Raw genomic sequence first — 24,398 nt, 5'->3', positions numbered from 1 at the left:
ATACAAGGTCAACTAACAGGATAAAAACCCAAGAAAGCCACTGGCTTATTTCAATTGGGGTCCTTGACATACATACATACATACATACATACAGACAGACAGACAGACAGACAGACACAATGAGGTGATACAATGTGGACAGACTAGTTCATACAGGGGAGAGCTGTATCAGTGAGGAGCAAGACAGAGAGCTGAGCACTGATGTGGGAGACAGATCATAACCGTAAGTTGGTGTTTTTAATAGTTTTTCACTGTTTAATATGATTTGAATAAACTTGCGTGCCTTTGTATCATCTCACAAAATGATGTAGCCCTAACATACTACAGTAGCCAACTGTATGTGACCAGCCTGTTAAGAAAGCCTCAACTTGATTTTGTCCAGCTGACTGTGATCTAGTAGGTTCAACTACATGAGGCCCTAGATAATAATAGATAATAATGACTGTGTCTAGACTAGTCAACAGTCTTTACAAAGGTCACTATTGACCAATCAGCAGAGCTATAAGACTGACAGAATACTGTTGAATACACTCCTCTATGAAGGGTCAATTAGTTGGTTTACTGTATGTCTTTTTTATGTAAAAATGGGCTTGTGTGATCAAAGTTAACTTTTAGGGTTATAGAGAGACATTGTAAATATCCCTTGTTAGCTTCAGGAGAGAGAGATACTGTATATACAGTATCAGCATACTTTCATGTCCCTTTCCTATGCTGTAGTTTCTCACTTCACAGTTTTTAACTTTGGTCTCCTTTAATGTGCTGCGTGTGTTCATTGTTCAGGTTTACAGCAAGAGGTCCTTTGAGGAGAGAGTGGAGGAGACCCCTGGCTCTAAAATGAGTCTCTCTGGGGAGAGAGAGGAGGGGACCACTGCCTCTAAAATTAGTCTCTCTGGGGATGTTGAAGCCATGGGGTAAGAGAAGAGTCTCTGGAGGGCATTTACCATGAAGATGATGATATTGATGATGATGATTATAGATACTTCATTCATAACCAGATTAATGTTAGACATAGGAATGTATATGTACTGTAGTTCAATGCACACTGTATTTACTGTGTAAACTAGTCTCAGGGAGATCACACTGAACACCAAAGGCTCAAAGATGATAGATCAACATGTCATGATGCATTGTTACACAGATCAAGCTTCATACACTCAAACTCAAAGGTTTTGATGTTCCACTAAGATCAAGCCTACACACATGCAGTTGGACAGTGGTGTGTTTTCCCTGAGTTGTTGGATGTACAGATGTCCCCTCTCCCTTGTGTGCAGTGTGCAGGGTGTAGTGTGTAGTGTGCATGGTGTAGTGTGTAGTGGCAGTGTAGCTCTCGTGATGAGTAGCCCTGCCAGTCCAAATGGATGTCCTAATGGTAGAATCTTAGGTCATCCAGCGGAGAGATCCCCAGTTTGAGCCCTGCTGGTTACATCAATCCCACTCTGACCACCAGAGGACAGCAGTGTATGCTCATAAGAGTTTGTCACATTGGGTATTTGAGCCATGATGCTGTACTTATCTTATTGAAGTTCTTGCAGTCCAAAGAGAACAAGACTGTGATGACAGAGGCAGGACACTAAGGGAGTCTTGAGGAGAGAAATACCCACTGTGTTGTAATCACACATGACCATGACCCATCTTCCACTAATAGCATAAAGAAGTAAATATGTTTCCATTGTCAGTTTTGCTTTGAAGCACACTTCCACTTCAACATGGTTTTGTTTCCCATTCTTTTAGAGGTAAAACGGATATGACCCCTTGAACTTTAATCATGTGTGGTATTTGACATTTTAGATTTAGGGTCTGCTTTTGAGTGTGTTTATTTTCATGTTTCACCTGAACTTTTTTGAAATTGTCCTCCTGCTTCCTCCTGCTGTGAGAATAGCGCTCCATCACTTTGTCAATGATGTTGTCCCTTTTTCACACAAAACACACACGCACACACATGCATACGCGCGCACACACACACACACACACACACACACACACACACACACACGCACACACACACACACACACACACGCACGCACGCACGCACACACACACACAGTAACACAGCTGTTATGAAACACACAAAATACATATCAATAATTTATACAGATGAGGTAGTTAGGTTTGGTTTGAGTTCAGAAACTCTGACCCTGGACCTTTTTAGATGCTTGTTTTGTTTTCATACAAATTGGATTTGACGTACTATGGGCATAAAGCAATAATGCTCAAAGGACATGATTGAAATGGTAAGATGTCAGGAAAGAAAGGCCTCTAGTCGCTGCCAGATAATGAAGTTGACCACACCAAGTCAATTCTGTGATGTAGGTGCAATAGCGACCACTGGCAGATTAGCCAGATCAGTCCAGTAATCTGCAACAGGGTTGACAATCATTTCAACATCTAACAATATATAAACAAATAAACAGGATAGTTACTGTCCTCCAAGATGGAGTCCCATTGACAATATCATTATCCGCACTCATAGTTCAGCAGCACATAACTGTACAGATGACATATTGCATTCAATACCCACTAGGGGGCAACAAAGTAACTTTTTAAATATAACCTTGATGCCTGATCTGTCTTGAATGTGGGGTTGAAATGGATAGCTAATCTACATGATTGTTGTGTAGCCCAATATGTGTATGCATCTTTCAAGGCAAACGATAACATTTGTCTTTTGTTTGGAGGGTATTTACATGTAGACGTCAGATATACACGTATTGATGGACATTAATGGGCATGGGCTTGCCCAGCAAAGTTAAGACATGATTGCAAACTAGCATTCAATTAAAGCCTCCCTTATACGTTCATTGTAGAAAAATTATTGTACCACCCGGCCTGATAGAAGCAATAAGAAAGACAGAAATGTTATGTGATTTCCATGGGCACTTGAAGGATTTATTTGGATGGTTTCTGTCTCTGCCCAGATGGACTGCAGTGGGCAGGACCGGGTCATGTAGGGATGGGGGGTAATGGTGGGTAGATATGGTGTCAGACAGTAAGGATGCTATTGGAGGTGGACAGTTTGAGCTCCTCCCGGGGGTTCTGCAGGGTATCTCGCGGGGCAGCATACTCGAGCACATTGGGTAGTCCGTGCACCACACAGCAGCTAACGCCACTGCGGAAGATGCCCATGTCATGGGCGTCATGCCACTCATCTGTCTTCTCATCGTAGCACTCCACATTGCAGGTACCTGTGCCAGTGAAGCCGCCCACCACAAACAGAAGATCATCCACCACCTCGATGCCAAAGTTGCTCCGTGGGTTCAACATGGTGGGAACTGCGCGCCAGGTGTTGGTCTGGGGATTGTAGCACTCTGCGTGTCGCAGACAGTTGGCTCCATCAAAGCCGCCCACCTAAGAGAGGATAGGAGAAATGTGGGTCAATAACAGAATATCAGAACTTGAGCATAGATTTATTGTGTATTTTTATGTAGGTCTCACCGCATAGACCTGCTCCCCATAGGCGATGACCCCCAACCCAATGCGGCGGCTTCTCATGGGGGCGATCAGAGTCCATTGGTTGGTCTCAGGGTTGAAGCACTCTGCTGTACACAGCCGCTCATTCCGATTGTTACCACCACATATGTATACCTAGAGTTAAGGCAACTTGTAAATTCATCCATCCTGGCTTTTTAATAGATTCATTGTACAATAGTTATTAAGTTGTGTTCCAGGTACAGTTAGTCTTACCTATTCCACTTACCTTTCCAAAAAGTGTGGTGGCACTGGCATCACTTCTCTGCTCATGCATGGGTGAGATGAGTGTCCACTGGTTGGTCTCAGGCTCATAGCGCTCAGCAGTGTTGAGTCGCACATAGCCATCAAAGCCGCCCATGGCGTAGATGCAGCCACCTAGCACAGCCACACTGACGTAGCAGCGCCGTGAGTGCATGGGTGCCACTTGGTGCCAAGTGTGTGTGACTGGGTTGAACTTGCGCACACTACTGAAGTCGTCAAAGCCTCCCACGCAGTACACAAAACCATTGAGGTAGGCAGCACCGTGGTAGGCCCGTGCGCTCTCCTCAGTCACATTGACCCATCGGTCAGCCCGTGCATCATACGCCTCAATGCCATTGGTGGGGCTGCCACCACACCAACCACCGATGGCCAGTAAGATGGCATAGGGCAGGCGAGGGCGGGTCAGAGGGTTGCTGCTGTCAGAGCTGAACATGGCCTTCAGTGCGTTGATGATGATGGGCTTGCAGTCATCATTGGCTCTCACCAGTGGATTATTCTTCACATTGTTCATGAAGTAGTCTGCTGTCATCAAGGCCATGCGTACCTAAGCAAACAGACACAGACAGATATGGACACAGAATGCAGTCGGCAGCCTTTATGAAATGCATCAAACATTTACGTGTTACGTGTGTTGTCCAACTCTCAGTCACCTTAGGCAACAGCACCGAGATCTGGGCTTCGCGGTCTTGAGGAGAATGGCCAATCCAGCACAGGATGGCCTCAAACACTACATCTTCCTGCTTCACATTCAGGTCGTCCTTCTCAATGATGTCACGAAACTGCCACAGCGAGAGTTCTAGGAACTCCTTGGAGCTACGCACCATCTCCTTAAAGTGATGCAGGATGAAGAGAGAGGACCTGCGCCTCAGCTCATAGCAGGAGTAGAAGTCTGCAAACGTACAGATGCCAATGCAGTTCTCCGGGCACAGCTGGGCCTCTAGGTAGTCAGAGCAGGCTTGCACAATGCCCATGACAGAGAACTGATCTGCAGCCACCAGAAGCTGCTCCACATTCTCGTCAGTGACAGGCACAGAGCGTGTGTAGGCATACTCAATAATGAGATGCATCATGTCCGGTGACACACCAGGAATATTGTACACCCGCTTGTTGTTCCAGACAATTGTGAAGAGAGCTCTGTGGGTCAGGGTTTAGAGAGGAGGGATATGATGGTCAGGAATCATCCATATACTGTACCAGATTTTCTCAATACTCTTTTCAATACAGCACAGCTATATAATAAACACCCTCTGCAAGTATATGACAATATAAAGAGGGGTACACAAATATTATGAATCAATAGTTGCATGCTATCTTTTATAGAATATATCATTGCTGCCACAAAGAACAATGTGTAAGCTCTTGTAGGATCTGGCTATTTTCTTCTGATTATCCTTTGGATCCATGCCAAGTGAATCCCTGCCATCCATCATGGCCACATCCCCACAAAGTTAAGACACTCACCGGAAATATGGACTGCAGCCGCAAAGGATATTCTTGTGTGCGTTGAAGTCGATGCCATTGACTTTAATCACCACGTCACAGAATTTTCCTTCCATCCTCTATCAAATGATGGTAAGTGTATTGTCCTTGTTTTTCAATGAAAGACTACGATACGTTAAATGGAGTGGCCGACCAGAAACCACAAAGATCAAAATGTTCTGAGCCTTGACTGACCAGATTCTAGCTAGACACATTATTTAGACACATAGAAAGACAAACTAAAACACTAGAACAACAGTCACATGAACAACTACAGGACAGTCTTGTCAGATACGGTAGCTAATCAGTTTCGTGTTTGTAAATATGTCGTGTTGCCATCTGTCAGTGGGTATCATCATAACAAGGCAGTCATCACCCTGCAATTACTAAGGGTAGAGGGTATTAGCGGGTAATAGAGGGTAATAGCGCGGCTAATGTTAACAAGCTAACGGTTGATAATGCTAACGTTTAGTTTAGGACGTTATCACATCATTTCAGTCAGTCTAACTTGATAACTAAGTTGATAGTCTCTTTTTATCAGCACAGCACATTTCATACACGTTTCAATAACACCGTAGCATCTCAGTAGAACTCACCGAGACTTTGCCTTCGGCAAATAGCAGCAGACGTGTAACTTCAGGGGCTACAGGTCTTTCAAGGTTCGGTGGATCTGGTTGGGGAAGATATTTCCTTTACTGAATATTTTAGAAAGCTATACTAGATTTACCGATAGTAACCACACACATATATTTTACTTACACGTGTTACTCCGTTCTCTGCCTCAACATGTCTGCTTCCAGTGGCGGTAGATATTGATAGATATCGGCTGGCCAATAGAGGGCGCTAGGGCGTTTTGAGGGACTTTAAGAACGTAATTGAACGGGAGAGCCTTCTTTATGCTGCCATCTTGTCCGTGTCTCAACCGGAAGCCTATATGGAGCATGTTCATCTGTGACAGAGTTAGAAACATTTGAGGAGTCACCAAGAGCCAAGTCAGGCTCAGAAATGGAGGATACTCTTTCTGGGTCACTTAGATATAAATCATGTTCATTAACTTTTCTGAAAATTCCTTTTGTTGATGAGCGTGACCTTGTTTGTTGTATTCCTACATGTCTTATGCCTTTATTAGTACAGGGATCACTAACACCCTGTGCAAAACCTCCACTGGCTGTGTACTGATGGTGTCTGTTAGTATAATGTCAGAGTACATTTACATTTACAGTCCCACAGAGTACATTTACATTTGTCAAAAATGGTCGTCTCTTTTTTGATATTAGCTGTGTTGATATTACCCCCCTGCCCCCCTCTACCCTTTCTGTCAGCCCTGAAAATATGGTAACCATTATGTCATCATCCGATATGGATGTGCTTAACCATTACTGAAAAAATTAAAATGTCTGCATTAGGTAAGAGAAGATAAGTTGACATTGTGTATTGTACACGTATTGTTATTTACAAAAAAAAACTGTTCTTAAAGGCAGACTAACTGCTTTTTAAAAGTTAACAGTTTGAACCCTCTCCTCCCCTCCTACCTCTCCCACCAACCCCTCTCCTCCACCCACCCCTCTCCTCCACCCTCTCCTCCCACCCTCCCCTTCTCCCACCCCTCCCCTCCTCCCTCCCCTCCTCTCACCCTCCTCCCTCCCACCCCTCCCCTCCTCTCACCCTCCTCCCTCCCCCTCCTCCAGGACTCGTGAGAGCCTTGCCTCCAACACCTCCAGCATCATGACGGAGAATAACAGACGTCAGAACTCTGCAGTCCTGAGCCCCCGTCACATGATCCCCGGTCACCTGACCAGCGTCGGCCCGCCCTTCAACTTCCGCGCTATCCCACAACCCCCTGCTTCCGCGCAGAAGGACAAGCTGACCAAGCCCCCGACCCTGGCCTCCATCACTAGCGTCTGACAGACAGACAGACAGACAGACAGACAGACAGACAGACAGACAGACAGACAGATAGGCAGACACAGGCAGAGAGACAAACAGACGGACAGAGAGAGACAGACAGACAGACAGACAGACAGACTGACAGAGAGACACGCATACAGACAGACAGAGAGAGACAGACAGACTGACAGACAGAGTCAGGCAGACAGACAGACTGACAGGCAGACATATAGGTAGCGAGACAGACACACAGGCAGACAGACAGACAGACAGACACACACACACACACACAGAGACAGACAGACAGACAAACAGGCAGACTGACAGACAGACAGACCTAGAGAGACAGACAGACAGACACACAGACGCACAGACAGAGAAACTGACCTCCATCGCAGGCGTCTGATGGATGTACGGAGGGACTGATAGAGGTGGAGGAGATGGGAGCAACCCTGAAGCCCCCCCCCTTTCCCTCCCTAGGGATGATGGGACTGTTCGTGACACTGGCATGACTTCCACTTACTGTTCTTACTGCTTCTAGAACACTCTACTGCAAAAACAACAACAACAACAACAACAACAAGAAAACTAAAATATCCTCTCTACCCTGCCCCCTCCAGGATGTACCTGGCTTGGGACTGAAATGATTGTTATTTTTTGCCTTTTCCAGAATTCCTGGATGTTGTAACTGGAGAGAGTTGTTGCCAGGAGACACAGACTGTTGGAGGAACACTCGTGGTGCGTTCACGACATGTGTCTGAATTACCACTTTGAAATGTCTCATTTGGAAACTCGTTGTACAAAGATGATACCCGAGTTTCTGACTCAGAGGGTGTCAGAATCCACCAATGGGAAGCCTCGGTTACCTTTCACTCTGAGGTTCCAAGTCTCCGAGGTGTCATGACCTTAGACACCTCGCCCCCCCCCCCCCCCCCCCCCGTCTGGGAGACTCTGGTGTCAACGCAGCGTTACCACGGCGACCAGAACTGGTCACCCTGTGACGACACACAACGTTACCACGACGACCAGAGACACAGCCTCCTGAGAAGCAGTGAACCAGGAAGAGCTCCAGAGGGTCTGATATGTGCAAAGTATTCTAGTTCCATCCTCCTATCCCTATAAGTTCTTTATTGTTGCGATCATGTATACTCAATTCTTTTAAATGTTTAAATGACCAAATACTTGGAGAAGAAAAAAACGTCATTAAAAAGAATAATGTTGAAATGAGAATTTATGACTGGCAAAAGTTTATTTATTTTTGGGGGTTGTATCTGTGTTTGAACCACCTGTGTTTTCACACACAATCATTTCATTGGATGAGAAATATCTTGCCCCACCCCTCCCATGGTGACACATTAAGTGTGATAGCTGTCAGCCTGTCATGTGTCTCAGACATACATACATACATACATACATACATACATACATACATACATACATACATACAGACAGACACAATGAGGTGATACAATGTGGACAGACTAGTTCATACAGGGGAGAGCTGTATCAGTGAGGAGCAAGACAGAGAGCTGAGCACTGATGTGGGAGACAGATCATAACCGTAAGTTGGTGTTTTACATAGTTTTTCACTGTTTAATATGATTTGAATAAACTTGCATGCCTTTGTATCATCTCACAAAATGATGTAGCCCTAACATACTACAGTAGCCAACTGTATGTGACCAGCCTGTTAAGAAAGCCTCAACCTGATTTTGTCCAGCTGACTGTGATCTAGTAGGTTCAACTACATGAGGCCCTAGATAATAATAGATAATAATGACTGTGTCTAGACTAGTCAGCAGTCTTTACAAAGGTCACTATTGACCAATCAGCAGAGCTATAAGACTGACAGAAGACTGTTGAATACACTCCTCTATGAAGGGTCAATTAGTTGGTTTACTGTATGTCTTTTTTATGTAAAAATGGGCTTGTGTGATCAAAGTTAACTTTTAGGGTTATAGAGAGACATTGTAAATATCCCTTGTTAGCTTCAGGAGAGAGAGATACTGTATATACAGTATCAGCATACTTTCATGTCCCTTTCCTATGCTGTAGTTTCTCACTTCACAGTTTTTAACTTTGGTCTCCTTTAATGTGCTGCGTGTGTTCATTGTTCAGGTTTACAGCAAGAGGTCCTTTGAGGAGAGAGTGGAGGAGACCCCTGGCTCTAAAATGAGTCTCTCTGGGGAGAGAGAGGAGGGGACCACTGCCTCTAAAATTAGTCTCTCTGGGGATGTTGAAGCCATGGGGTAAGAGAAGAGTCTCTGGAGGGCATTTACCATGAAGATGATGATATTGATGATGATGATTATAGATACTTCATTCATAACCAGATTAATGTTAGACATAGGAATGTAGATGTACTGTAGTTCAATGCACACTGTATTTACTGTGTAAACTAGTCTCAGGGAGATCACACTGAACACCAAAGGCTCAAAGATGATAGATCAACATGTCATGATGCATTGTTACACAGATCAAGCTTCATACACTCAAACTCAAAGGTTTTGATGTTCCACTAAGATCAAGCCTACACACATGCAGTTGGACAGTGGTGTGTTTTCCCTGAGTTGTTGGATGTACACATGTCCCCTCTCCCTTGTGTGCAATATGTTTCCATTGTCAGTTTTGCTTTGAAGCACACTTCCACTTCAACATGGTTTTGTTTCCCATTCTTTTAGAGGTAAAACGGATATGACCCCTTGAACTTTAATCATGTGTGGTATTTGACATTTTAGATTTAGGGTCTGCTTTTGAGTGTGTTTATTTTCATGTTTCACGTGAACTTTTTGAAATTGTCCTCCTGCTTCCTCCTGCTGTGAGAATAGCGCTCCATCACTTTGTCAATGATGTTGTCCCTTTTCCACACAAAACACACACGCACACACATGCATACGCGCACACATACACACACACACACACACACACACGCACGCACGCGCACACACACACACACACACACACAGTAACACAGCTGTTATGAAACACACAAAATACATATCAATAATTTATACAGATGAGGTAGTTAGGTTTGGTTTGAGTTCAGAAACTCTGACCCTGGACCTTTTTAGATGCTTGTTTTGTTTTCATACAAATTGGATTTGACGTACTATGGGCATAAAGCAATAATGCTCAAAGGACATGATTGAAATGGTAAGATGTCAGGAAAGAAAGGCCTCTAGTCGCTGCCAGATAATGAAGTTGACCACACCAAGTCAATTCTGTGATGTAGGTGCAATAGCGACCACTGGCAGATTAGCCAGATCAGTCCAGTAATCTGCAACAGGGTTGACAATCATTTCAACATCTAACAATATATAAACAAATAAACAGGATAGTTACTGTCCTCCAAGATGGAGTCCCATTGACAATATCATTATCCGCACTCATAGTTCAGCAGCACATAACTGTACAGATGACATATTGCATTCAATACCCACTAGGGGGCAACAAAGTAACTTTTTAAATATAACCTTGATGCCTGATCTGTCTTGAATGTGGGGTTGAAATGGATAGCTAATCTACATGATTGTTGTGTAGCCCAATATGTGTATGCATCTTTCAAGGCAAACGATAACATTCGTCTTTTGTTTGGAGGGTATTTACATGTAAACGTCAGATATACACGTATTGATGGACATTAATGGGCATGGGCTTGCCCAGCAAAGTTAAGACATGATTGCAAACTAGCATTCAATTAAAGCCTCCCTTATACGTTCATTGTAGAAAAATTATTGTACCACCCGGCCTGATAGAAGCAATAAGAAAGACAGAAATGTTATGTGATTTCCATGGGCACTTGAAGGATTTATTTGGATGGTTTCTGTCTCTGCCCAGATGGACTGCAGTGGGCAGGACCGGGTCATGTAGGGATGGGGGGTAGATATGGTGTCAGACAGTAAGGATGCTATTGGAGGTGGACAGTTTGAGCTCCTCCCGGGGGTTCTGCAGGGTATCTCGCGGGGCAGCATACTCGAGCACATTGGGTAGTCCGTGCACCACACAGCAGCTAACGCCACTGCGGAGGATGCCCATGTCATGGGCGTCATGCCACTCATCTGTCTTCTCATCGTAGCACTCCACATTGCAGGTACCTGTGCCAGTGAAGCCGCCCACCACAAACAGAAGATCATCCACCACCTCGATGCCAAATTTGTTCCGTGGGTTCAACATGGTGGGAACTGCGCGCCAGGTGTTGGTCTGGGGATTGTAGCACTCTGCGTGTCGCAGACGGTTGGCTCCATCAAAGCCGCCCACCTAAGAGAGGATAGGAGAAATGTGCGTCAATAACAGAATATCAGAACTTGAGCATAGATTTATTGTGTATTTTTATGTAGGTCTCACCGCATAGACCTGCTCCCCATAGGCGATGACCCCCAACCCACAACGTCGTCTTCTCATGGGGGCGATCAGAGTCCATTGGTTGGTCTCAGGGTTGAAGCACTCTGCTGTACACAGCCACTCATTCCGATTCATACCACCACATATGTATACCTAGAGTTAAGGCAACTTGTAAATTCATCCATCCTGGCTTTTTAATAGATTCATTGTACAATAGTTATCAAGTTGTGTTCCAGGTATAGTTAGTCTTACCTATTCCACTTACCTTTCCAAAAAGTGTGGTGGCACTGGCATCACTTCTCTGCTCATGCATGGGTGAGATGAGTGTCCACTGGTCGGTCTCAGGCTCATAGCGCTCAGCAGTGTTGAGTTGCACATAGCCATTACAGCCGCCCATGGCGTAGATGCAGCCACCCAGCACAGCCACACTGACGTAGCAGCGCTGTGAGTGCATGGGTGCCACTTGGTGCCAAGTGTGTGTGACTGGGTTGAACTTGCGCACACTACTGAAGTCGTCAACGTCGTCAAAGCCTCCCACGCAGTACACAAAACCATTGAGGTAGGCAGCACCGTGGTAGGCCCGTGCGCTCTCCTGAGTCACATTGACCCATCGGTCAGCCCGTGCATCATACGCCTCAATGCCATTGGTGGGGCTGCCACCACACCAACCACCGATGGCCAGTAAGATGGCATAGGGCAGGCGAGGGCGGGTCAGAGGGTTGCTGCTGTCAGAGCTGAACATGGCCTTCAGTGCGTTGATGATGATGGGCTTGCAGTCATCATTGGCTCTCACCAGTGGATTATTCTTCACATTGTTCATGAAGTAGTCTGCTGTCATCAAGGCCATGCGTACCTAAGCAAACAGACACAGACAGATATGGACACAGAATGCAGTCGGCAGCCTTTATGAAATGCATCAAACATTTACGTGTTACGTGTGTTGTCCAACTCTCAGTCACCTTAGGCAACAGCACCGAGATCTGGGCTTTGCGGTCTTGAGGAGAATGGCCAATCCAGCACAGGATGGCCTCAAACACTACATCTTCCTGCTTCACATTCAGGTCGTCCTTCTCAATGATGTCACGAAACTGCCACAGCGAGAGTTCCAGGAACTCCTTGGAGCTACGCACCATCTCCTTAAAGTGATGCAGGATGAAGAGAGAGGACCTGCGCCTCAGCTCATAGCAGGAGTAGAAGTCTGCAAACGTACAGATGCCAATGCAGTTCTCCGGGCACAGCTGGGCCTCTAGGTAGTCAGAGCAGGCTTGCACAATGCCCATGACAGAGAACTGATCTGCAGCCACCAGAAGCTGCTCCACATTCTCGTCAGTGACAGGCACAGAGCGTGTGTAGGCATACTCAATAATGAGACGCATCATGTCCGGTGACACACCAGGAATATTGTACACCCGCTTTTCTAGGTTGTTCCAGACAATTGTGAAGAGAGCTCTGTGGGTCAGGGTTTGGAGAGGAGGGATATGATGGTCAGGAATCATCCATATACTGTACCAGATTTTCTCAATACTCTTTTCAATACAGCACAGCTATATAATAAACACCCTCTGCAAGTATATGACAATATAAAGAGGGGTACACAAATATTATGAATCAATAGTTGCATGCTATCTTTTATAGAATGTATCATTGCTGCCACAAAGAACAATGTGTAAGCTCTTGTAGGATCTGGCTATTTTCTTCTGATTATCCTTTGGATCCATGCCAAGTGAATCCCTGCCATCCATCATGGCCACATCCCCACAAAGTTAAGACACTCACCGGAAATATGGACTGCAGCCGCAAAGGATATTCTTGTGTGCGTTGAAGTCGATGCCATTGACTTTAATCACCACGTCACAGAATTTTCCTTCCATCCTCTATCAAATTATGGTAAGTGTAGTGTCCTTGTTTTTCAATGAAAGACTACAATACGTTAAATGGAGTGGCCGACCAGAAACCACAAAGATCAAAATGTTCTGAGCCTTGACTGTCTTACACTAATGTTAGCTAGCCAGATTCTAGCTAGACACATTATTTAGACACATAGAAAGACAAACTAAAACACTAGAACAACAGTCACATGAACAACTACAGGACAGTCTTGTCAGATACGGTAGCTAATCAGTTTCGTGTTTGTAAATATGTCGTGTTGCCATCTGTCAGTGGGTATCATCATAACAAGGCAGTCATCACCCTGCAATTACTAAGGGTAGAGGGTAATAGCGGGTAATAGCGCGGCTAATGTTAACAAGCTAACGGTTGATAATGCTAACGTTTAGGACGTTATCACATCATTTCAGTCAGTCTAACTTGATAACTAAGTTGATAGTCTCTTTTTATCAGCACAGCACGTTTCATACACGTTTCAATAACACCGTAGCATCTCAGTAGAACTCACCGAGACGTTGCCTTCGGCAAATAGCAGCAGACGTGTAACTTCAGGGGCTACAGGTCTTTCAAGGTTCGGTGGATCTGGTTGGGGAAGATATTTCCTTTACTGAATATTTTAGAAAGCTATACTAGATTTACCGATAGTAACCACACACATATATTTTACTTACACGTGTTACTCCGTTCTCCGCCTCAACATGTCTGCTTCCAGTGGCGGTAGATATTGATAGATATCGGCTGGCCAATAGAGGGCGCTAGGGCGTTTTGAGGGACTTTAAGAACGTAATTGAACGGGAGAGCCTTCTTTGTGCTGCCATCTTGTCCGTGTCTCAACCGGAAGCCTATATGGAGCATGTTCATCTGTGACAGAGTTAGAAACATTTGAGGAGTCACCAAGAGCCAAGTCAGGCTCAGAAATGGAGGATACTCTTTCTGGGTCACTTAGATATAAATCATGTTCATTAACTTTTCTGAAAATTCCTTTTGTTGATGAGCGTGACCTTGTTTGTTGTATTCCTACATGTCTTATGCCTTTATTAGTACAGGGATCACTAACACCCTGTGCAAAACCTCCACTGGCTGTGTACTGATGGTGTCTGTTAGTATAATGTCAGAGTACATTTACATTTACAGTCCCACAGAGTACATTTACATTTGTCAAAAATGGTCGTCTCTTTTTTGATATTAGCTGTGTTGATATTACCCCCCTGCCCCCCTCTACCCTTTCTGTCAGCCCTGAAAATATGGTAACCATTATGTCATCATCCGATATGGATGTGCTTAACCATTACTGAAAAAATTAAAATGTCTGCATTAGGTAAGAGAAGATAAGTTGACATTGTGTATTGTACACGTATTGTTATTTACAAAAAACCCTGTTCTTAAAGGCAGACTAACTGCTTTTTAAAAGTTAACAGTTTGAACCCTCTCCTCCCCTCCTACCTCTCCCACCAACCCCTCTCCTCCACCCACCCCTCTCCTCCACCCTCTCCTCCCACCCTCCCCTTCTCCCACCCCTCCCCTCCTCCCTCCCCTCCTCTCACCCTCCTCCCTCCCACCCCTCCCCTCCTCTCACCCTCCTCCCTCCCCCTCCTCCAGGACTCGTGAGAGCCTTGCCTCCAACACCTCCAGCATCATGACGGAGAATAACAGACGTCAGAACTCTGCAGTCCTGAGCCCCCGTCACATGATCCCCGGTCACCTGACCAGCGTCGGCCCGCCCTTCAACTTCCGCGCTATCCCACAACCCCCTGCTTCCGCGCAGAAGGACAAGCTGACCAAGCCCCCGACCCTGGCCTCCATCACTAGCGTCTGACAGACAGACAGACAGACAGACAGACAGATAGGCAGACACAGGCAGAGAGACAAACAGACGGACAGAGAGAGACAGACAGACAGACAGACTGACAGACAGACTGACAGAGAGACACGCATACAGACAGACAGAGAGAGACAGACAGACAGACTGACAGACAGAGTCAGGCAGACAGACAGACAGACAGACTGACAGGCAGACATATAGGTAGCGAGACAGACACACAGGCAGACAGACAGACAGACACACACACACACACACAGAGAGACAGACAGACAGACAAACAGGCAGACTGACAGACAGACAGACCTAGAGAGACAGACAGACAGACACACAGACGCACAGACAGACAAACTGACCTCCATCGCAGGCGTCTGATGGATGTACGGAGGGACTGATAGAGGTGGAGGAGATGGGAGCAACCCTGAAGCCCCCCCCCCCTTTCCCTCCCTAGGGATGATGGGACTGTTCGTGACACTGGCATGACTTCCACTTACTGTTCTTACTGCTTCTAGAACACTCTACTGCAAAAACAACAACAACAACAACAACAACAAGAAAACTAAAATATCCTCTCTACCCTGCCCCCTCCAGGATGTACCTGGCTTGGGACTGAAATGATTGTTATTTTTTGCCTTTTCCAGAATTCCTGGATGTTGTAACTGGAGAGAGTTGTTGCCAGGAGACACAGACTGTTGGAGGAACACTCGTGGTGCGTTCACGACATGTGTCTGAATTACCACTTTGAAATGTCTCATTTGGAAACTCGTTGTACAAAGATGATACCCGAGTTTCTGACTCAGAGGGTGTCAGAATCCACCAATGGGAAGCCTCGGTTACCTTTCACTCTGAGGTTCCAAGTCTCCGAGGTGTCATGACCTTAGACACCTCGCCCCCCCCCCCCCCCGTCCGTCCGTCTGGGAGACTCTGGTGTCAACGCAGCGTTACCACGGCGACCAGAACTGGTCACCCTGTGACGACACACAACGTTACCACGACGACCAGAGACACAGCCTCCTGAGAAGCAGTGAACCAGGAAGAGCTCCAGAGGGTCTGATATGTGTAAAGTATTCTAGTTCCATCCTCCTATCCCTATAAGTTCTTTATTGTTGCGATCATGTATACTCAATTCTTTTAAATGTTTAAATGACCAAATACTTGGAGAAGAAAAAAACGTCATTAAAAAGAATAATGTTGAAATGAGAATTTATGACTGGCAAAAGTTTATTTATTTTTGGGGGTTGTATCTGTGTTTGAACCACCTGTGTTTTCACACACAATCATTTCATTGGATGAGAAATATCTTGCCCCACCCCTCCCATGGTGACACATTAAGTGTGATAGCTGTCAGCCTGTCATGTGTCTCAGACATACATACATACATACATACATACATACATACATACATACATACATACATACATACATACATACATACATACATACATATATACATACATACATACATACATACATACATACATACATACATACAGACAGACAGACACAATGAGGTGATACAATGTGGACAGACTAGGTCATACAGGGGAGAGCTGTATCAGTGAGGAGCAAGACAGAGAGCTGAGCACTGATGTGGGAGACAGATCATAACCGTAAGTTGGTGTTTTTAATAGTTTTTCACTGTTTAATATGATTTGAATAAACTTGCGTGCCTTTGTATCATCTCACAAAATGATGTAGCCCTAACATACTACAGTAGCCAACTGTATGTGACCAGCCTGTTAAGAAAGCCTCAACCTGATTTTGTCCAGCTGACTGTGATCTAGTAGGTTCAACTACATGAGGCCCTAGATAATAATAGATAATAATGACTGTGTCTAGACTAGTCAACAGTCTTTACAAAGGTCACTATTGACCAATCAGCAGAGCTATAAGACTGACAGAATACTGTTGAATACACTCCTCTATGAAGGGTCAATTAGTTGGTTTACTGTATGTCTTTTTTATGTAAAAATGGGCTTGTGTGATCAAAGTTAACTTTTAGGGTTATAGAGAGACATTGTAAATATCCCTTGTTAGCTTCAGGAGAGAGAGATACTGTATATACAGTATCAGCATACTTTCATGTCCCTTTCCTATGCTGTAGTTTCTCACTTCACAGTTTTTAACTTTGGTCTCCTTTAATGTGCTGCGTGTGTTCATTGTTCAGGTTTACAGCAAGAGGTCCTTTGAGGAGAGAGTGGAGGAGACCCCTGGCTCTAAAATGAGTCTCTCTGGGGAGAGAGAGGAGGGGACCACTGCCTCTAAAATTAGTCTCTCTGGGGATGTTGAAGCCATGGGGTAAGAGAAGAGTCTCTGGAGGGCATTTACCATGAAGATGATGATATTGATGATGATGATTATAGATACTTCATTCATAACCAGATTAATGTTAGACATAGGAATGTATATGTACTGTAGTTCAATGCACACTGTATTTACTGTGTAAACTAGTCTCAGGGAGATCACACTGAACACCAAAGGCTCAAAGATGATAGATCAACATGTCATGATGCATTGTTACACAGATCAAGCTTCATACACTCAAACTCAAAGGTTTTGATGTTCCACTAAGATCAAGCCTACACACATGCAGTTGGACAGTGGTGTGTTTTCCCTGAGTTGTTGGATGTACAGATGTCCCCTCTCCCTTGTGTGCAGTGTGCAGGGTGTAGTGTGTAGTGTGCATGGTGTAGTGTGTAGTGGCAGTGTAGCTCTCGTGATGAGTAGCCCTGCCAGTCCAAATGGATGTCCTAATGGTAGAATCTTAGGTCATCCAGCGGAGAGATCCCCAGTTTGAGCCCTGCTGGTTACATCAATCCCACTCTGACCACCAGAGGACAGCAGTGTATGCTCATAAGAGTTTGTCACATTGGGTATTTGAGCCATGATGCTGTACTTATCTTATTGAAGTTCTTGCAGTCCAAAGAGAACAAGACTGTGATGACAGAGGCAGGACACTAAGGGAGTCTTGAGGAGAGAAATACCCACTGTGTTGTAATCACACATGACCATGACCCATCTTCCACTAATAGCATAAAGAAGTAAATATGTTTCCATTGTCAGTTTTGCTTTGAAGCACACTTCCACTTCAACATGGTTTTGTTTCCCATTCTTTTAGAGGTAAAACGGATATGACCCCTTGAACTTTAATCATGTGTGGTATTTGACATTTTAGATTTAGGGTCTGCTTTTGAGTGTGTTTATTTTCATGTTTCACCTGAACTTTTTTGAAATTGTCCTCCTGCTTCCTCCTGCTGTGAGAATAGCGCTCCATCACTTTGTCAATGATGTTGTCCCTTTTTCACACAAAACACACACGCACACACATGCATACGCGCGCACACACACACACACACACACACACACACACACACACACACACGCACACACACACACACACACGCACGCACGCACGCACGCACACACACACACAGTAACACAGCTGTTATGAAACACACAAAATACATATCAATAATTTATACAGATGAGGTAGTTAGGTTTGGTTTGAGTTCAGAAACTCTGACCCTGGACCTTTTTAGATGCTTGTTTTGTTTTCATACAAATTGGATTTGACGTACTATGGGCATAAAGCAATAATGCTCAAAGGACATGATTGAAATGGTAAGATGTCAGGAAAGAAAGGCCTCTAGTCGCTGCCAGATAATGAAGTTGACCACACCAAGTCAATTCTGTGATGTAGGTGCAATAGCGACCACTGGCAGATTAGCCAGATCAGTCCAGTAATCTGCAACAGGGTTGACAATCATTTCAACATCTAACAATATATAAACAAATAAACAGGATAGTTACTGTCCTCCAAGATGGAGTCCCATTGACAATATCATTATCCGCACTCATAGTTCAGCAGCACATAACTGTACAGATGACATATTGCATTCAATACCCACTAGGGGGCAACAAAGTAACTTTTTAAATATAACCTTGATGCCTGATCTGTCTTGAATGTGGGGTTGAAATGGATAGCTAATCTACATGATTGTTGTGTAGCCCAATATGTGTATGCATCTTTCAAGGCAAACGATAACATTCGTCTTTTGTTTGGAGGGTATTTACATGTAGACGTCAGATATACACGTATTGATGGACATTAATGGGCATGGGCTTGCCCAGCAAAGTTAAGACATGATTGCAAACTAGCATTCAATTAAAGCCTCCCTTATACGTTCATTGTAGAAAAATTATTGTACCACCCGGCCTGATAGAAGCAATAAGAAAGACAGAAATGTTATGTGATTTCCATGGGCACTTGAAGGATTTATTTGGATGGTTTCTGTCTCTGCCCAGATGGACTGCAGTGGGCAGGACCGGGTCATGTAGGGATGGGGGGTAATGGTGGGTAGATATGGTGTCAGACAGTAAGGATGCTATTGGAGGTGGACAGTTTGAGCTCCTCCCGGGGGTTCTGCAGGGTATCTCGCGGGGCAGCATACTCGAGCACATTGGGTAGTCCGTGCACCACACAGCAGCTAACGCCACTGCGGAAGATGCCCATGTCATGGGCGTCATGCCACTCATCTGTCTTCTCATCGTAGCACTCCACATTGCAGGTACCTGTGCCAGTGAAGCCGCCCACCACAAACAGAAGATCATCCACCACCTCGATGCCAAAGTTGCTCCGTGGGTTCAACATGGTGGGAACTGCGCGCCAGGTGTTGGTCTGGGGATTGTAGCACTCTGCGTGTCGCAGACAGTTGGCTCCATCAAAGCCGCCCACCTAAGAGAGGATAGGAGAAATGTGGGTCAATAACAGAATATCAGAACTTGAGCATAGATTTATTGTGTATTTTTATGTAGGTCTCACCGCATAGACCTGCTCCCCATAGGCGATGACCCCCAACCCAATGCGGCGGCTTCTCATGGGGGCGATCAGAGTCCATTGGTTGGTCTCAGGGTTGAAGCACTCTGCTGTACACAGCCGCTCATTCCGATTGTTACCACCACATATGTATACCTAGAGTTAAGGCAACTTGTAAATTCATCCATCCTGGCTTTTTAATAGATTAATTGTACAATAGTTATTAAGTTGTGTTCCAGGTACAGTTAGTCTTACCTATTCCACTTACCTTTCCAAAAAGTGTGGTGGCACTGGCATCACTTCTCTGCTCATGCATGGGTGAGATGAGTGTCCACTGGTTGGTCTCAGGCTCATAGCGCTCAGCAGTGTTGAGTCGCACATAGCCATCAAAGCCGCCCATGGCGTAGATGCAGCCACCCAGCACAGCCACACTGACCCAGCAGCGCCGTGAGTGCATGGGTGCCACTTGGTGCCAAGTGTGTGTGACTGGGTTGAACTTGCGCACACTACTGAAGTAGTCAACGTCGTAAAAGCCTCCCACGCAGTACACAAAACCATTGAGGTAGGCAGCACCGTGAAAGGCCCGTGCGCTCTCCTCCTCTCGAGTCACATTGACCCATCGGTCAGCCCGTGCATCATACGCCTCAATGCCATTGGTGAGGCTGCCACCACACCAACCACCGATGGCCAGTAAGATGGCATAGGGCAGGCGAGGGCGGGTCAGAGGGTTGCTGCTGTCAGAGCTGAACATGGCCTTCAGTGCGTTGATGATGATGGGCTTGCAGTCATCATTGGCTCTCACCAGTGGATTATTCTTCACATTGTTCATGAAGTAGTCTGCTGTCATCAAGGCCATGCGTACCTAAGCAAACAGACACAGACAGATATGGACACAGAATGCAGTCGGCAGCCTTTATGAAATGCATCAAACATTTACGTGTTACGTGTGTTGTCCAACTCTCAGTCACCTTAGGCAACAGCACCGAGATCTGGGCTTCGCGGTCTTGAGGAGAATGGCCAATCCAGCACAGGATGGCCTCAAACACTACATCTTCCTGCTTCACATTCAGGTCGTCCTTCTCAATGATGTCACGAAACTGCCACAGCGAGAGTTCTAGGAACTCCTCGGAGCTACGCACCATCTCCTTAAAGTGATGCAGGATGAAGAGAGAGGACCTGCGCCTCAGCTCATAGCAGGAGTAGAAGTCTGCAAACGTACAGATGCCAATGCAGTTCTCCGGGCACAGCTGGGCCTCTAGGTAGTCAGAGCAGGCTTGCACAATGCCCATGACAGAGAACTGATCTGCAGCCACCAGAAGCTGCTCCACATTCTCGTCAGTGACAGGCACAGAGCGTGTGTAGGCATACTCAATAATGAGACGCATCATGTCCGGTGACACACCAGGAATATTGTACACCCGCTTTTCTAGGTTGTTCCAGACAATTGTGAAGAGAGCTCTGTGGGTCAGGGTTTAGAGAGGAGGGATATGATGGTCAGGAATCATCCATATACTGTACCAGATTTTCTCAATACTCTTTTCAATACAGCACAGCAATATAATAAACACCCTCTGCAAGTATATGACAATATAAAGAGGGGTACACAAATATTATGAATCAATAGTTGCATGCTATCTTTTATAGAATGTATCATTGCTGCCACAAAGAACAATGTGTAAGCTCTTGTAGGATCTGGCTATTTTCTTCTGATTATCCTTTGGATCCATGCCAAGTGAATCCCTGCCATCCATCATGGCCACATCCCCACAAAGTTAATACACTCACCGGAAATAAGGACTGCAGCCGCAAAGGATATTCTTGTGTGCGTTGAAGTCGATGCCATTGACTTTAATCACCACGTCACAGAATTTTCCTTCCATCCTCTATCAAATGATGGTAAGTGTAGTGTCCTTGTTTTTCAATGAAGGACTACAATACGTTAAATGGAGTGGCCGACCAGAAACCACAAAGATCAAAATGTTCTGAGCCTTGACTGTCTTACACTAATGTTAGCTAGCCAGATTCTAGCTAGACACATTATTTAGACACATAGAAAGACAAACTAAAACACTAGAACAATAGTCACATGAACAACTACAGGACAGTCTTGTCAGATACGGTAGCTAATCAGTTTCGTGTTTGTAAATATGTCGTGTTGCCATCTGTCAGTGGGTATCATCATAACAAGGCAGTCATCACCCTGCAATTACTAAGGGTAGAGGGTAATAGCGGGTAATAGCGCGGCTAATGTTAACAAGCTAACGGTTGATAATGCTAACGTTTAGGACGTTATCACATCATTTCAGTCAGTCTAACTTGATAACTAAGTTGATAGTCTCTTTTTATCAGCACAGCACGTTTCATACACGTTTCAATAACACTTAGCATCTCAGTAGAACTCACCGAGACGTTGCCTTCGGCAAATAGCAGCAGACGTGTAACTTCAGGGGCTACAGGTCTTTCAAGGTTCGGTGGATCTGGTTGGGGAAGATATTTCCTTTACTGAATATTTTAGAAAGCTATACTAGATTTACCGATAGTAACCACACACATATATTTTACTTACACGTGTTACTCCGTTCTCTGCCTCAACATGTCTGCTTCCAGTGGCGGTAGATATTGATAGATATCGGCTGGCCAATAGAGGGCGCTAGGGCGTTTTGAGGGACTTTAAGAACGTAATTGAACGGGAGAGCCTTCTTTATGCTGCCATCTTGTCCGTGTCTCAACCGGAAGCCTATATGGAGCATGTTCATCTGTGACAGAGTTAGAAACATTTGAGGAGTCACCAAGAGCCAAGTCAGGCTCAGAAATGGAGGATACTCTTTCTGGGTCACTTAGATATAAATCATGTTCATTAACTTTTCTGAAAATTCCTTTTGTTGATGAGCGTGACCTTGTTTGTTGTATTCCTACATGTCTTATGCCTTTATTAGTACAGGGATCACTAACACCCTGTGCAAAACCTCCACTGGCTGTGTACTGATGGTGTCTGTTAGTATAATGTCAGAGTACATTTACATTTACAGTCCCACAGAGTACATTTACATTTGTCAAAAATGGTCGTCTCTTTTTTGATATTAGCTGTGTTGATATTACCCCCCTGCCCCCCTCTACCCTTTCTGTCAGCCCTGAAAATAGGGTAACCATTATGTCATCATCCGATATGGATGTGCTTAACCATTACTGAAAAAATTAAAATGTCTGCATTAGGTAAGAGAAGATAAGTTGACATTGTGTATTGTACACGTATTGTTATTTACAAAAAAAACTGTTCTTAAAGGCAGACTAACTGCTTTTTAAAAGTTAACAGTTTGAACCCTCTCCTCCCCTCCTACCTCTCCCACCAACCCCTCTCCTCCACCCACCCCTCTCCTCCACCCTCTCCTCCCACCCTCCCCTTCTCCCACCCCTCCCCTCCTCCCTCCCCTCCTCTCACCCTCCTCCCTCCCATCCCTCCCCTCCTCCCTCCCCTCCTCTCACCCTCCTCCCTCCAACCCCTCCCCCTCCTCCAGGACTCGTGAGAGCCTTGCCTCCAACACCTCCAGCATCATGACGGAGAATAACAGACGTCAGAACTCTGCAGTCCTGAGCCCCCGTCACATGATCCCCGGTCACCTGACCAGCGTCGGCCCGCCCTTCAACTTCCGCGCTATCCCACAACCCCCTGCTTCCGCGCAGAAGGACAAGCTGACCAAGCCCCCGACCCTGGCCTCCATCACTAGCGTCTGACAGACAGACAGACAGACAGACAGACAGACAGATAGGCAGACACAGGCAGAGAGACAAACAGACGGACAGAGAGAGACAGACAGACAGACAGACAGACTGACAGAGAGACACGCATACAGACAGACAGAGAGAGACAGACAGACAGACTGACAGACAGAGTCAGGCAGACAGACAGACAGACAGACAGACAGACTGACAGGCAGACATATAGGTAGCGAGACAGACACACAGGCAGACAGACAGACAGACACACACACACACACACACACACACACACAGAGAGACAGACAGACAAACAGGCAGACTGACAGACAGACAGACCTAGAGAGACAGACAGACAGACACACAGACGCACAGACAGACAAACTGACCTCCATCGCAGGCGTCTGATGGATGTACGGAGGGACTGATAGAGGTGGAGGAGATGGGAGCAACCCTGAAGCCCCCCCCCCCCCCCCCCCCTTTCCCTCCCTAGGGATGATGGGACTGTTCGTGACACTGGCATGACTTCCACTTACTGTTCTTACTGCTTCTAGAACACTCTACTGCAAAAACAACAACAACAACAACAACAAGAAAACTAAAATATCCTCTCTACCCTGCCCCCTCCAGGATGTACCTGGCTTGGGACTGAAATGATTGTTATTTTTTGCCTTTTCCAGAATTCCTGGATGTTGTAACTGGAGAGAGTTGTTGCCAGGAGACAC

At 45.4% G+C, this 24,398-nt stretch overlaps 4 protein-coding genes across 4 annotated transcripts in view; 1 reads left to right on the top strand and 3 right to left on the bottom strand.

The window, feature by feature from the left end:
- Positions 1-24,398, top strand: part of LOC308160752 (kelch-like protein 10) — a gene marked incomplete at both ends in the record, with an annotated part of 125,048 nt that overhangs the window by 15,115 nt on the left and 85,535 nt on the right. The gene's annotated exons all lie outside the window — the stretch shown is intronic.
- On the bottom strand, positions 2,981-4,800 carry LOC308159644 (kelch-like protein 10; the record flags this gene model as incomplete). The annotated part of the gene is made up of 4 exons (XM_080533460.1): positions 2,981-3,346; positions 3,434-3,583; positions 3,696-4,274; positions 4,381-4,800. The coding sequence occupies 4 exons, from the start codon at positions 4,798-4,800 to the stop codon at positions 2,981-2,983; spliced, it is 1,515 nt and encodes a 504-aa protein (XP_080389586.1).
- LOC308159643 (kelch-like protein 10) lies at positions 10,988-12,816 on the bottom strand (the record flags this gene model as incomplete). The annotated part of the gene is made up of 4 exons (XM_080533459.1): positions 10,988-11,353; positions 11,441-11,590; positions 11,703-12,290; positions 12,397-12,816. The coding sequence occupies 4 exons, from the start codon at positions 12,814-12,816 to the stop codon at positions 10,988-10,990; spliced, it is 1,524 nt and encodes a 507-aa protein (XP_080389585.1).
- LOC308159642 (kelch-like protein 10) lies at positions 19,513-21,347 on the bottom strand (the record flags this gene model as incomplete). The annotated part of the gene is made up of 4 exons (XM_080533458.1): positions 19,513-19,878; positions 19,966-20,115; positions 20,228-20,821; positions 20,928-21,347. The coding sequence occupies 4 exons, from the start codon at positions 21,345-21,347 to the stop codon at positions 19,513-19,515; spliced, it is 1,530 nt and encodes a 509-aa protein (XP_080389584.1).

This window comes from Nansenia antarctica (genome assembly GCF_963989245.1).
Source record: "Nansenia antarctica genome assembly, chromosome: 6".
Taxonomy (NCBI): domain Eukaryota; kingdom Metazoa; phylum Chordata; class Actinopteri; order Argentiniformes; family Microstomatidae; genus Nansenia; species Nansenia antarctica.
The sequence above is the reverse complement of the archived record's forward strand: the minus strand, read 5'-3'. Positions and strand labels throughout refer to the sequence as shown.